This window comes from Penaeus vannamei, chromosome 24, assembly GCF_042767895.1.
Source record: "Penaeus vannamei isolate JL-2024 chromosome 24, ASM4276789v1, whole genome shotgun sequence".
Taxonomy (NCBI): Eukaryota; Metazoa; Arthropoda; class Malacostraca; order Decapoda; family Penaeidae; genus Penaeus; species Penaeus vannamei.
Window position 1 is genome coordinate 2,172,502 of NC_091572.1, and position 15,149 is coordinate 2,187,650.

General features: G+C 36.9%; 1 protein-coding gene across 1 annotated transcript; it reads left to right on the forward strand.

Moving 5' to 3' along the window:
* Positions 1–2: 2 nt before the first annotated feature.
* Positions 3–13,679, forward strand: ais (DExD-box helicase 52). The gene is made up of 14 exons (XM_027356848.2): positions 3–159; positions 2,430–2,544; positions 3,231–3,364; positions 3,492–3,569; positions 4,320–4,464; positions 7,666–7,780; positions 8,130–8,233; positions 8,506–8,581; positions 8,787–8,990; positions 9,120–9,210; positions 9,531–9,653; positions 9,919–10,145; positions 13,163–13,327; positions 13,433–13,679. The coding sequence occupies exons 1-14, from the start codon at positions 73–75 to the stop codon at positions 13,590–13,592; spliced, it is 1,824 nt and encodes a 607-aa protein (XP_027212649.2). The 5' UTR covers positions 3–72; the 3' UTR covers positions 13,593–13,679.
* The last annotated feature ends 1,470 nt before the right edge of the window (positions 13,680–15,149 follow it).

Genomic DNA, 15,149 nt, shown 5'->3' on the forward strand with positions numbered 1-15,149 from the left:
AAACAAACCCATGTGGAGTCGAAGGCAAGACGACTGACGACTCGCCATCACGTCTTTCTCCTCTATGGCAAGATGAATTCGTATGATATCTTTCGAAAGCTCACGCGGGGAATGAAATTTGATCATAACAGATTCAAAGGAGATCTGAAAAAAATAGGGGTAAGTCAAATGTTCAGAATTGCTTAAATGGAAGGTCCATTGGTGCTACTTTCAGTCTGTTGAGCGAGGTTTCTTTTAAGGATGATTTGTATATTGCCGTGAGATATGTTGTATCACATATGTGGCAATGGATGATTGATTAGCTCTGATGATTTACCAGTTACTGAAATTTGTAATACATCCAACAACAGAATGCCTTTAACACCACGTATTGGCATAATTTGACATGTACAGACAGCATCTTGCTAGGTCAGGGTCTGGTTCATCTTTATGGTATGGATGCGCTGAGGTAGTTGGAAAATTGAAGATTATATTCGTGTAGGGGACTAAAAGTTGCAGTTGCCAGTACAAGAAATAATCTGCAGACAAATGGTAACACCACCGCACCAGATTGGAAAGTTTTAACTGTAGGGCAAAGATATCTGGCAAACAAAATGGGAGGATTAAGGAAGATATTTGATATCAGCCATGTAGTTTGCAAATTATCTAATTTGGATTCCACTATTAACCCATTACTGCCGGTATATTTTGAAGCCGAAAATAAAAGATTCCGGGTGGTTACAAAATCAGCGCACGGGGCTGGCCCAGACTCTGCCTGCCAGTGTGATGTTGTATCAGATCGCAAGCTCCGATACAGCGTCACACTGGCGGGACACCCGGCAGTGTTTATTATATTGGCTATCTCATATGTGGGACACCCATCGTTACTGGGTTAAGGGGAAAAACTAGTGGAAAGCACTATGCACAGCCTTAGTCCATTTGGTACTCCAGAGATTCAGCTCAATCTTGCTGTAGCCTATGTACTGAGGTGAAGGCAATGTTTTCCAGAGGATTCTGTAATGGGATAGTGGTGAGTGAGTTTTTTTTAAGACTGAGCTATTTGCTTTGGCCTACTACACAAGTAATGAGGATTAATATTTACAGTATAAATTAATTAAGTTGTGGCAAATTAACGATGATATTCTTGTAGAGGACAAAGTTGCAGTCACTAGTACAAGAAATAATCTGTAGATATGAATGATGATACCACAAATACAGTGTTCGTAATATTGAAATAGGCTGTGTGCGACATATCACATAGCTTGGTAAGTTTGAGTGTGCAATGGCATGCAGTTTTTGTGTTTTTATTCACCGACTTTAATTTCCTAGCTGTCTTTAAATCTCCGTAATAAATCTTTGAACTCGAACTTCAAGGCTTTAGAGATTTCAAGAAATGAATAGCAGAAATTACCTTCTTGCTAGTGTGACATTTTGCACATCTTGGATCATTTAGACGTGTGGAGGCATGCTTTCGCAAGCCTCATATTACGAAGACTACAAATAATGGAAAAAGGTTGTGGAAAGAACCACTCAAAGACCAAGTTGACTTGGTGCTCTCGATTTTTAGCTCAATATGGCTATACTGGAGTGAAGACAATGGTGTTAGAGACAGAGCCACTCATTAACCCTTTACTGAAGGGCACAGCTTTAGCCATCATGGAAAGCCAATTGATCATGATGGGCATGTGTTTGTGTCATGACTCGCTCTTGTAAGCGAATGGCCAGGGCCAGCTGTACACAGTGAACACCCTGCTGGAAAGGCTATATAGTTGCCATTATTCGTGGGATAAGTACTACATAAAATATTCTAGCACCATCAGTGTAGAGTTAACCCTCCCCTCTGGCATTGCCCAATGGGTATGACCCAGTCATGGTGACGTAGATTGTTGATGAATAGATCTTGAGATGAGGAGTTGGAGACTGGTGAGTGTGTCCTGACTGTAAAAATTGCCATAGGAAGATGTTTTGAGCAAGCACTCATCTCACCGCTATTAATAAGCATGTCTGGTTATTAGAAGATTCTTGGTGTGGAGCAAAGTAGTTTGGGTCAACAACATGGGAGTTTTGTAGAGTCAGTCTACATCTAAAAATCCAGTTGTTGATTATTACAATATGGATGCACAAAGATAGGGCAAATTAAAGTTGATATTCTTGTAGAGGAGAAAAAGTCATAGATACAAATAGTAATATGCAGACACGAATGGTAATGCCAAAATTAAAGGAAAAAGATAGCGGAAACCTAGTCTACTTAGGTTTTAAGTCCTTTGGGTATTAACTTTCAGTGAAACATATCTTTTACTAAATATTTTTAAAATATATTTCTTTTTTTTTCCCCCTTCTTTTTTATTCTTTTTTCTCTGAACTTTGGTAGGCGCTTGTAAACTTGCAGATTTGTAGAAGTTAAAAAAATGTGAAAGATATTACTGTAACCAGGAGCACCATTCTTGCAGGTCTGTAAAACGAAAGATGATGACCAAAGCAGTGTGACAGTGAATGAGACCAAAGAAAAAGAAGAGGCAGTTGACGAGCCAGAATCTACTGAAGAGAACTCAGATGAGGATGATGGTAAGATGTCATATTATTACTTAATTAGAATTATATTCTATTAGAGTATCAATGTTTAAATAAAGGATTGATTCATGTTTGTTTCTGAATATGGGGTATGTTATTCTACTCGTGTATTTATTTTTGTATCATGACAAAAATGCACTTGTGAAGTTTGTGCTAATTTCCTGAATGCAATGCATCTGTATTATCTAGTAATTTAGATTATTGTAACCACTGTATCATAAGCCTAACCAATCTTATCAAATAACAAGTCAAGTATAGAATGCTTTGGTGTATATAAATTTTCCTTTGATCAAGCAATGTGACTTGCTCTAACCTGTTGTTCGAATAATTAGTCCATCTTTTTTTTCTTCTTAAGGCTCAATATATCCGTGTAAGATAAATGACTTAAGGAGAAAATGACAAGTAAAATTTAAAGTGAGGTGTGTAAATTGAAAAGAGATATATATATATATTTTTCTTATTATATCATTTTTGAATATCATTATTTTGTAGTTATTCATAATGCTTCAAGAGAATTTTATAAAATTTTGTTAGGGATACATGTTGTTGTTGTTGTTGTTGATACATTTGCTAGCCAAGCAATGAGGGATGCGGCATGACTAGCCCGGGTTATGCTTACGCTACCCGGAAGAGGATGAGATACAGATATTATAACCCTTTATTCACATGTTTCTCTACAGTTGAAGAAGATGAGGAAGGCCAAGTAAGCATGCTGTCTGATATCCAGATTGGAGGATCAGAAGCAACGGGAAAGAAAGAAAAGAAAAAGAAAGTAATCAGTAAAGAAAAACAACTTCGAATCCACCAACAGGAGGTAATGCCACGTGCTATGTTTCTGATGAATTTTTGTCCGTAAAGATAGTAGTTTGATATGTGAATATCAGGTAGTGCCATTTCTGGTTATTAATTTTTTTTTCTCTTATTTCTTCCATCATTTTTAGGTCAATCATCAACGAAATAAGCTCGGCATCTCAGTGTGGGGAACTGATGTTCCTGATCCGGTAGAAACTTTTGATGACGTAAGTGCTGTAGTATCCATCGTCTTCCTGTTTTTCTTTTTCTTTCTTTCTTTCTTTCTTTCCTTATTATTATTATTATCTGTGTGTGTGTGTGTGTGTGTGTGTGTGTGTGTGTGTGTGTGTGTGTGTGTGTGTGTGTGTGTGTGTGTGTGTGTGTGTGTGTGTGTGTGTGTGTGTCTAATTATGTTTGTGAGTATGTGTGTGTGTGTGTCTGTATCTGTGTGTCTGGCACAGCGTTCTCTTCCTCTCATTTTTGTATGTACATAATATGAAATGTTTTGATTTGTATTTATCATCAGTCCATTTCTATTCAGAAATTAAGATGCTATGACTTTTTTAGGTCAGTAGAACTTAATTAGAGTATTACAAATAAGCACCCAAACCTGTTTTTCAGTTTGAAAATCTTTGCCTTGTCTCATATTTTCCTGTTTTTGCCAATACATCGTCACATGACGAAAAAAAAGAGAAAATTCATAACTTTTTAGACATGCAATGGGCTAACCAGTTGATGAACAAGGATCAGAAAAATGACACCAGGTGTGTAAGATGATGTTCTTTAGATTACAAGAAAAAACACTTATTGAAGGTTGTAGAATTACTAGATTTGTCAGCTGGGGATGACACTGGCCTTTAGGTTTTCAAATTGGGAATTAATTTTGTTTTTAAGTATTTCAGGCAACTAAATATTTATTTCAGTACTGTTCAGCACTAAAAAAAGGGTCAAAAACAACTAAATGACTCCTTCCACAGATGATTGTGAAGCACAAGCTAAGCGAAGTACTGGTGAGCAATCTTTTGAACCAAGGCTACTCAGAACCCACGGCAATCCAGAAGCAGGCATGGCCACTCATGCTGCAAGGACGGGAAATCCTGGGCTGTGCACCAACAGGCTCAGGTATGCATATCTCTAACTCTGTTTCTACTCTGTTATAATGTAGCACAGAATTTGAAGCTTAGTTTATATTAGAACAGTTGCATCTCTCCAGAAGAGATGATTATTTTTACTGCCTCTGTTGCTATGTTAAAAATTGATTGCAAGAAATATATCGACATTCACTTCACTTACACTACTGAAAAAGTTAAAAAGCTTTATCCATTGAAATTTATGTTTTTTCAGAAGCTTGTTGCATATTGCATTTATCTGTTGTTACTTTGTTTCCTACTCTTCATATTCTAACCTTATATAATGACATATTGCATAGTACTATCCAGTTTTACAGCATATAAAGGATATGAGAGCTTCAGTTGTTTCCTTTTGTGTGTCATACTTTAAGGCACTCACACTAGCAGACCACAATATGACTGTCTTGGTAGCTGACACGAAGAGGCTGATCATGTAAACTAGAGTGAAGGTTACCTATAGGTTCACAGCAGCAATAAGAGAGCACAATATTAAGGTGTGTGACATCTTCTAGGTATAGTAGACAAATGATTTATGTGCTAAATATTGCCACTTTTATAAAAAACAATAGTCAGTCTGAGTATTACTCATCCTGTATTCCCTTAGGCAATGTCCCAGGGCATGTGACATGTGGGCATGATGGTACCTTATTAAGAACAGCATAATATGTAATGGCATACATCACAATAATATTATGTAAATATCCTGTCCTGCCACAACTAAGTCAGCCAAGAAGGGAAGTGCAAATCAGGAGCTATTACCAAGTCAGCCATGATGTGAACTTTACATCATCCAGAGGCAGTGGGTTATCAAGTGAAAATACTTTCAAAATCATAATTCTACACTGGCAATTCAGCTATTACTTTTCTTGTATGAACTGTACATATTACTTGCTATGTGTGATTAAGTTTTAGTCATGATTATAAGAACTCTTTAAGAAGTGGCGAAGAACTACAAAGAATAATGAGTTACTGATGTGAACCATGCTCTGGAAAAGGTTGGTGAACTTGCTCTACAGTAATATGTTGACATTACTTTTAAAAATGAAACATGCGAAAGAGGGTTAACTGTATGAATGAAGGTTGTACAGCGCCATAAATGGGATAATTTTTATTTAGTGCTTCCTGAGGTCGCAAATGCTTCACTACAATACTCTGTTTTCTGAAAAAGCATCTACGTGTATGATATTGCATGATAATGCTTAATCCACTCATGATAGGAGCCCCAGGCACTATACCAAACGACATGTATGGGTCCATGCAGATTCATCTGCATGAGAGAAAAATCAGTAGTGCAGGAGACATAAAATTACCACTCTCTCTATTCTTTTATCTGTAGCAGCAATGATAGTTTAGGTAATGAGGATGGAAAGAGGCTGTAAGCTTATTTATGAGGGGCTGCTTTTTCTCAGCAACTACTACCATGGCCAAGCAAGTGCACAGCTGTTAGATGCACACAGCTTAGAGCAGGCTTAGCTGTACATGATTGTTGACTTGGCATGAGGGTTGTTCTGCCATGACATGATAGGACAAAGTAAAGCCTAACCTAAAGAACTTTCTTAAGGTTATAAATCATTTAACCTCTATGATCTAGATGATTTGTTTGATCACATCATTTAAAAATTGTGCTGTAGGAGTGGATGACGTGAAATTGCAGTCATGAGAAGGCCGGGCTGAAGGGAATAACTTACTGTTGGAGGGTAATTAAACTCAGTGGGTGTTAGGAAGGGGCTTTTACATAATTTCCATTGATAAATAAGTGTACAATGTACCATTCATGATCCATGACTGGAAGAGCTCTTGCTTCATGGAGAAATTTATTTTCATGCTCAGAATCCTACTCCTGGTTACAATAATTGGCAGTGCAGGTTTTATTACAGAAAATTGAATATTAAAAGAAAAAAAAACTCATTGTTTTTATTATTGCACTGAGTTATGGACTACCTAGAGATATGGTATAGAGTCTGTGCAAGGAAAACAGTCTATAACCATCTGGATAAAGAAAACCAAATGACAAATATAGATATTGGAAAATGGCAAAAAAGCTAAAATTCCTTATGCAGAAAAAGAGAAAATAACATTGCAGTGAAAGTTTTTGTAATGCACATATGTATTTTTGTGTACCAGGCCTACAAGCCGCACAACCAGCAGAATGCCTGCTGAAGTAAGCCTAATGCCTATATTTTGGGCCAAGTGATGGCAGTGAAGCATCTGGATCCAGTGGGTTAATACTGTTAAGCATAACACATTTGATGGATAGAGAGTGTAAAAGCAAAAAGTTTTGCATGTATACAAAACATTATATATAGATGATATATATGTGGTAAAATGACAATGAGAAAAGCAAATGTGTAAGTCAGTGCCAGATTTGCTATACTTGTTATATGTGAATCTGACAGAATCACTTTGAAAATGAATGTTTTATAATTTTTGTTACCAATACTTTTCAGCACCTACATTGTGTATTGATTTTAGTAGTCTTTCAAAGTCAGTGCAGGACAACACTAGGTAATATTAAAGGCACAAACCATGACTTTGTTGTAATATTGCTATCTAGTCTAAGTCTCTAGTGATTTTTGTGGTGGCTCTCAGTATACTTAGCTTGGAGATGAACTCCTTGGGTTGAGAGGTCTCATTGAATAAAATCAAAACCTAGCAGGACTTTGGGGGCCTGCTAGAAGAATCTTTTAAGGGCATGCATGCCTGTGGAGACAACATCAAGTCTGAAATGAACTAAGACTCAGTGGATAATTTCACTACAAGTGTTTGAAAAATGTGTTGCACCTCAGCTAATGAAGGAGAAGGAGAAAAAAGAAGAAAAAGGAGGAGAAGAAGAACCTAGTACTGAAAAAGCTGTAAAACACAGTGAATGAATTTCTGGCAATGGTATCAAGTTTCTACCACAGCTCTTCATTAGCTGTTTGAAAAATGGCAGCTTATATTATTATTATTAATAATATTTTTTGTGGGACCTAAGATTTGCTTGGGGAGTCCATTAGGTGAATATGTAATCAAAACCTTACCTGATTTTTTATTTTCCTGACCCGAGTGTTGCCCTCCCTCCTCCAGGACAACTCCTTTAGGTTATCCAAATTAATTGCACGAGTGATTTGTTATGTTATTTGTTTGATTGATTTCTTTACACTATTATTGGCCAGAGTTCCAGTATGTAATTACTATGTGTTTGTATTTCTAGGCAAGACAGCAGCCTTTCTTGTCCCCATTTTGAATCAGCTTGGCGGCCCTCAGAGGAAGGGTTTCCGCGCTGTGATTCTGGCACCTACCAGAGAGTTGGCCAAACAGACTTACAGGTGAGCTAGAAATGTTAATTTGGTTTTGACAGAATTGCAATTTAAGAGATTTTGAAGAGCTTGTTTTGAATGAAGTTGGGTGAGGAAAGTGTTATAGTTTGCATTATATATATATATTTTTTTTTTGTAGAGTGTATAAATTTTGGATTAATCTGTATTTGTTGTGGGATATACTTATGCTGTTGATAGATACTTTACTAGAAAGTCTAGAATATTTTAATTCAGATTTTATGCCTTTGAGCTTGGTAATGATTGTTGAAAGAAAATATGAAATGATGCAAAAATACGTTCAGTTGCACACAGCCATTTAAGAAGTGGATTTGCTGAATTTAATTAATTATTTTTGCAGAGAGTGTACAAGACTGTCTGAGGGTCTTGGGTTACGTGTGCACATCATTAGTAATGTGAACAAAGCAAAAGAAAAGTTTGGGCCAAAGTCTGCGAAAAAATTTGGTAAGTTGTGTGAAATGGACTAACTGCTTACTGATCATTTGTTGTTTTGCTTGTAATTATTATTTATTTATTTATGTATTTATTCATTCATTTATTTTTTTGGTTCATGTAATCATTATATTTACTGATAAATAATTTGTTACTTTTATAATAAATTATTCAAAACCACATTATCATATTTGTCAGAGTGTTATATGTTATAAGAATAATTTTTTTCTGCATGTTTTGGGATATTAGAGATACATCATACGAATGATGTAACGCAATTTCAGACGTATTGGTGACAACTCCGAATCGTCTTGTATTTCTCCTGCAAGAGGATGACACGCCTCCAATTGACTTGTCCAAGTGAGTTTAGGAAGGTTTGTCTTCTGGGTAACGGGATTCTGTAAATTCTGTGGTAAAGTCCCTTGAAAATTATTTCTCAAAGCGTTTATGTTAATTGAGGTAACGGGATGCGGTATATGACGTAAATCAAATCGGAAGTGAAGAGGAATGATAATAAGAAAAGAAAAAAGGTAATTACAATTTTACATTCATTCACCTCTTCTAGTGTGGAGTGGTTGGTTGTTGATGAGAGCGATCGCCTCTTCGAAGGTGGAGCACGAGGATTCAGGGATCAGCTGGCTGCAGTGTACCGGGCATGCACTGGACCCAATATCAGACGTGCGCTGTTCTCGGCTACGTTTTCTCACGACGTTCAACACTGGTGTAAATTGAATCTTAATAATGTTGCCATGGTTACAGTAGGCATAAGGTAGGTTATATTATTGTTTAACCTTTTGTATGATTCTTGAATATTCTCTATTTTATATATCAGTCATAGATGATACATAAATTGTTCTACATGAACTGTAATTTATTTTTTTCCCATCCTACATTTCAGGAATACAGCCTGTGAAGACGTAAAACAAGAGCTGGTATTTTGTGGAAATGAAACTGGGAAAGTCCTGGCACTGCGTGAAATATTCCGAAAGGTGAGATATATTTTGTTAATTCTTCATACCCTGTGAATCCTGTAAAATTTGTTCCACATAGTCAGTGCCCAGTACTTTGGGTTGAATTTTTATCCAGCTGCTTTTTATCTCTCTTATCTTAGATGCATACCAGTGCATTTCTTAACCCATCTCTCAGGCCAGGATGATTTCAGTAGTTTGGAGAAATCATGTCAGCATGTCTGTGCAGCTTTGGGTTCAATTTTTTCCTAATCTTATGTGCCTCAGAGAATTGAAGGTATATACACATGATTTGCCATATATCATGACAACGTGTATAATGTTATCTGACGAAATTTTAGGGATACGAGCCTCCTGTGCTAGTATTTGTGCAGACCAAAGAGCGAGCGAAAGAACTGTTTAAGGAGCTGATTTATGACAACATAATGGTGGATGCCATCCATGCAGATCGAACACAGCTACAGGTTTGTGAGCTCATGAGAGTGTTAGTTAGCTCAACTGATGGATACTTCAAATTCATGGTTTAGAAAAACTGTTGTAAATAGATTTTCACATAATATGATAAACATTCTGTAAAGCTCTTGCTCTCATTTTAGAAGCTTTATTCCATGTATTATTGTTGAATAGTTTTGCAGAACTTTGAAAGGTAATAGCATCTCTTTTTAATCATAAGTCATTGTCTTAGCATCTTTGAGAATTAGATATCTTACCCTCTTTTATACATTTCAGCGTGACAATGTTGTCCGGGCATTCAGAGAAAGAAAAGTCTGGGTTTTGATATGCACAGAACTCATGGCCCGCGGTATTGACTTCAAGGGAGTGAACCTTGTCATCAACTATGACTTCCCACCTTCGGCAATCAGTTACATTCACAGAGTAGGAAGGACTGGCAGAGCTCATCATCAAGGAAGAGCTGTTACATTCTGGACAATGGCAGATAAGCCATATCTGCGGAGGTAAGATGGAGGGGAAATTGGCTGGAAAGTTTTATTTCAAAAATTCCTGAAGATCCTAACACTTTTTTTTTTCATATGATGATATACATAATGAATATTGCATAATGTATATTACAGGCCTAGTTTCCTATGGAAACTAGGCCTGTAATTCCTTTCTATTGTGAAAGCTTTGGCCACTGAAATAGGATATTAACATCTGGCACTGTTGTTGGATACTTTTTAAATTTGGAACTGAAATCATTGAAGTGTTCTGACATTGCACTAAAAGGGGTTTTCTTTTTTTCATTTTGCTTTCGACATTTCTTTCTTTAATTGTGTATAAGTGTAAAAATAACTGGGATTGTAAAAATAATTAAGTAGACCCTCTATTTGTCATCTTTTCCATAGCAGAATCTCTCTGACAGCAGCAAGATTTCTTCCCTAAAACAAATGGAGATGTTGGATTGGAAATGCTAAAAAAAGAGCCTTTTTTAGGAGTATAGTTTTTGATTTGCTAGCATATTTGGATACATTTTTAATATATTTAAGTAATATAAAAATGTGATAGACACTCTAATAAAATGACTTGCTTGAATGTAGTGAGAATCTATGTAAATGCAAGTTGAGAGACTTGATCAAGACCTGAATGCATTAATTAAGATCATGTACATCAGACACATGCTGTTAAATCCATATGCACTTATTGCAACTCAGACTTGGGCCTTTATTATATTTCATTATAAGGGTATATTATTTATTTGTATTTTAGATGTCATTTATTGGAAAGATTGATGTATGTGTATCTATTCTTCTAATTGATACTCAGTGTGTTTAACAAATACCAGAAGTTGGTATTTATGCTCTTGTTTAGTCACTCCACAAAATACATAGGAGAGAAAAAATATGAAGAGATTTTTATTTAGGTGCTCTATTCTATACATTCATTCTTTATAGATTTTATAGACATAGCCTTTTAGTGTCTCATTTAGTGAGACATGTGTCCTTTACACTGAACACAGTTGCAACTTTTTTATCTTAATTGATTAATTTTACCAAGTTGGGTTAGGGTGTCTCATGGCTTGCAGGTGGACCAAAATCTGGGCATTAAGCTTACTTGAGTGGCAGCCCTCCTGGGTGTGTCTTGCCTTCTCTTTGCAATGCTCTGAGGCATGAGCAGTTTTGCTTTTTGCTATTTCCCAGTTTTGTTATGCTGTATCAAGATGGTTATAGACTGTTTTTGTTTACTATACTCCACATTATTTCTTTAGGTAGTTTATGACTCCATGAAGTAACAATAGTAATAAGTAATATTGCACTAGTTCTGCTATTTTTTTATAGTTTTGAAATATTCAATTTTTTGGTAACATACCATGCCCCACCAGTTGTGGTGGGTAGGAATAGGATTCTGAGCATGGAAACAGTGTCCTCCCTGGAGCTGGCACTTTTCCAGATATAACTCATGGATGGTACATTCCATCTTTGTTTACTGGTGGAAATAATTCAAGAGCCCCTTCACAGAGTCTATTCTTCCTCCAAGAACGTTGTACACTTTGTGCACTCATGGCAAGGCATTCCCATCATTCCCATCATTTGCCACTCAGCAACAATTTCTCATGATGAGTCATTCCCATCACCTTGGCCCTCAGGAAATTAATGAGGGGCCCGTTCCTGTCACTCATCCCTGAACCAATTTTTGGGGGGAGCATGAAGGTCATGATACCAGTATCCAATTCTAAATACTGGAAGGAATGGAAAGACCTAAGGCTAGGATTTGTTGGTGAGAGATCAGAACCAGGGAAGACAAGTTGGTAAAAGCATCAGTAAGAGAGAAGCAGTACCAGGCATTTCTGAGAGTGCTCTTGAAATCTGTGCAGGGAGTGTGTCATTATTTTATCTTCTGTCAAAGGTGACTCAGTGGTGGCCCTTGTCTTTGCTTCCTATCATAACCAACTTCTATTATTGCGTGAAGCAGTTACCCTATGTTTGGTCTTAGATGAATGTCTACCAAAGATTCAGGATGAATCATTGCTCGCCTACCTCATTTCTCTGGGTTACTCAAGACCCAAAAGACTGATGGATTTGTGCCCTCTTGATTTCTGGTTAGTGCAGTCTCACTCCCCTTCTAAGCACTTTTTCTCCCATTCACTTTCACCAGGACTTCATTGCCCAGTCTGTGATGTGTCTTATGTGACCCATTATAGGCCAGATGTTGACTCCTTATTATGCTTGGTGATGTCCCTGCTTTCCTTCAGAGGAAACTTCTTCCTGAGGATCCTAGTCTGCCTTTGCCCTATGATGTCTCCTAGTTAATTTGTCTCAACTCTCCTACCTGCTGGTTCTCAGTGTGCCCCACGTAAATCTACTCCATCACCTCCTTCACCCTCTCAACGACAAGCTCATGTTTTGCCAGGTGAACTCTCTCCACCATAACTTTACTCATATGAGTCCTCCCTCTGTGTCAAAGATGGGCTGCTATATAATTTCTTGTCTCATCTACGATAAATTGTACTTTGTTGAGACTGCTGCCAGTCTCAAGCATATCAGAACAAGCATATTACATCCAGGGGGCACACTGATCACACCCTCTTCTATCATATGTGGACACAGGATTGGTAAACATTTCTCATTGTCTTTTTTTTCCTAATATCTATATCCTCCCTAACAGACGGATTGCCCAACTTCAGTTTAACAGTACTTTATCGGCTAGCCTCCTTGCATCCCACATCTCCAGACTGCTCCCTTGTCTTATCTTTTAGTGAACTTTTATTGGTCATGATTTTTCCCATCACTATCAATATATTCCATTATGTTATTTTGCCAGATAAATATCTTGAAAAAAAATTGTGATAACAGTATCCTCAATCAGCTGCCTCCAGTTGTATATGCTGATTGCGGCAAGTCATGCAGAGTTAGCAAGATCGCTGCAAGGGTTCCCTAGGATTATTGAATTAGTTTGTTAAGTAAGAACTTGAAGGAAATACTTTACAAAGTTCACAATTTTAAGCATTGTAACATTTTTTTTTCTTTTTCTTCTACAGCATTGCTCTTGTAATGCATAATTCTGGCCAACATGTTCCTGAATGGATGCTTGCACTGAAGAAGGCTAGAAAGAATGAGAAAAAGAAGTTATCAACTAAACATCCAGAGCGTGGGCACATATCTCAGGGGGTCCTGTATGAGAAGCTCCAAAAGAGGAAGATGAAGTATGTTCTTCAGCTTAATATTCTCGTATTTTGTAAATTAATGAACCGATGTACAAAGTATAGAAATATATATATATAATATAATAATAATCCTTATTATTTCAGGCAAATGAAAGGCAAAAGCAAAAGATTGAAAATGATGAATGGGGAAGCCACACCGAAAGGGGAAGAGGAAACTGGTGATAATGACATGGCAAACAGCGCAGATAAACAAACCAAAAAGAAGAAAAAGAAGACGAAAAAGAAAGTGACAACAGGGGAATAAATGCAATGTAACAAGTGAAGTGATTCTGAATGAATGTTCTTGTTGACTGTATGTGCAAAAAGGAATATAATATGTGTATGTAAATAATATTGCATTTTATTTTTGTTCCCCCTAAATATTCAGCTCTGTCCCTGCAGTATTGAAATCTAATAGTACACATATGATTGCTTGCAGAGGAAAGTGATTGTCATAGGAAGACTTGCTCTTATTAAGAGCTTAACTTACTATTCATTTCCTTTTCAAAATATAAAAAACTAAGATTCTTCCTTATTTAGAGTGGTTATACAAGCAAACCTGGGAGTAAGCCATTGTACATATTTGCATAGGTTTCCAATCAATATCCTTTTAATCTCTGTCCGTAGATTGATCTTATTTCTCTGTAAATAACTGTGATTTGTCAGTAATGAATCATAAACAAAAACAGTATTTGAAATCAGTTTCAAAGTGTAATTGCTACACTTCCATAAAACTGTTCCAGCTAATGACTACCATTAGTAATAAGCTCAGACCGTTTTTGTTTCGTCTTATCAGTTTCTTAAAGAGCAAACACATCCTCAAGTGTTTATTTTTTATCTATTTATATCAGTATACCTGTGGGTTTACAAATCATACCTACATACATGGCAGTTGGACTTTTGCTCTACTCTACAAGGCACTTCCCTCCTTGTGGTTTTGCCCGGACGTACATTACCCTGTATGTGTATTTTAAGGGTGTGCATTTCCCCATGTATGGATTTGCATTTCCCTATTTCGATCCACATATGCGGGTAATATTCGGTTATGTCTTTTCTCCAGTATGTTTGAACCCTCCCTTGTACTAATGCTGTTGTACTAATGTTAAATTACTATTTGTTCTTGCCACTTTGGATGTGAAAGAAAAAAAATATTATCGACAACTAGCAGTTTGCACAGGAACTGGCAGTACTGCAGTATCCAATTCCTTGCTGTGCATTCCCTACTTACGGCTTTGTTCCTTGGCTTATATACTACATATATGGAAGATATATATGGATAAAGGCCGCAAACTTTTTATGAAGGATACGTTAGGCACTGAATTCAGCTCTCCAATAGATCTTAAGTCGTCATGTACAGGAGAATAAAGAGTTGATGAATCACTTACACATATTCCCTTGTTCCCCTCTTCGCGTAAGTAGTGAGAAAATAGTAGAGAGTAATAAGACACAAGATAATAAAATTCATAACCTTCCAACACTAAAAATCTGCATAAAACGGCGGGCAAGTCAACCTACACAGTGGTTTGGGAAAGGTGCAGTAGGGTAATGTCCGACTTCCGCGGAACAAGTGCTAGTGTGCATTTTGCTAGCACGCGATGTACGCATAAAGACAAGTTCGTGCGAAAACGAATAAAATGACGGAAAAGGTACTAGTGTGATGGGGGCTTTAGCTGGGGCATGAGCGATTAACGGAACTACAAGCAAGGACTTCTTTTGGGCGCATAAAGAAAGCAAGGAAAATTAAAATGAAATGTCAAGATTCGTTCCTTTAAACTTTAATACAGAAAGCCTGACATGATACGACTGCAAGACTCAAATTGCT

Excerpts from the sequence above, each read along its gene's own strand:
- ais (XM_027356848.2), top strand. The coding sequence starts at position 73 with ATGAATTCGTATGATATCTTTCGAAAGCTCACGCGGGGAATGAAATTT. Across the intron at positions 3,365-3,491 it reads TTCGAATCCACCAACAGGAG|GTCAATCATCAACGAAATAA; the intron begins GTAATGCCACGT and ends CATCATTTTTAG. Across the intron at positions 9,654-9,918 it reads CAGATCGAACACAGCTACAG|CGTGACAATGTTGTCCGGGC; the intron begins GTTTGTGAGCTC and ends TATACATTTCAG.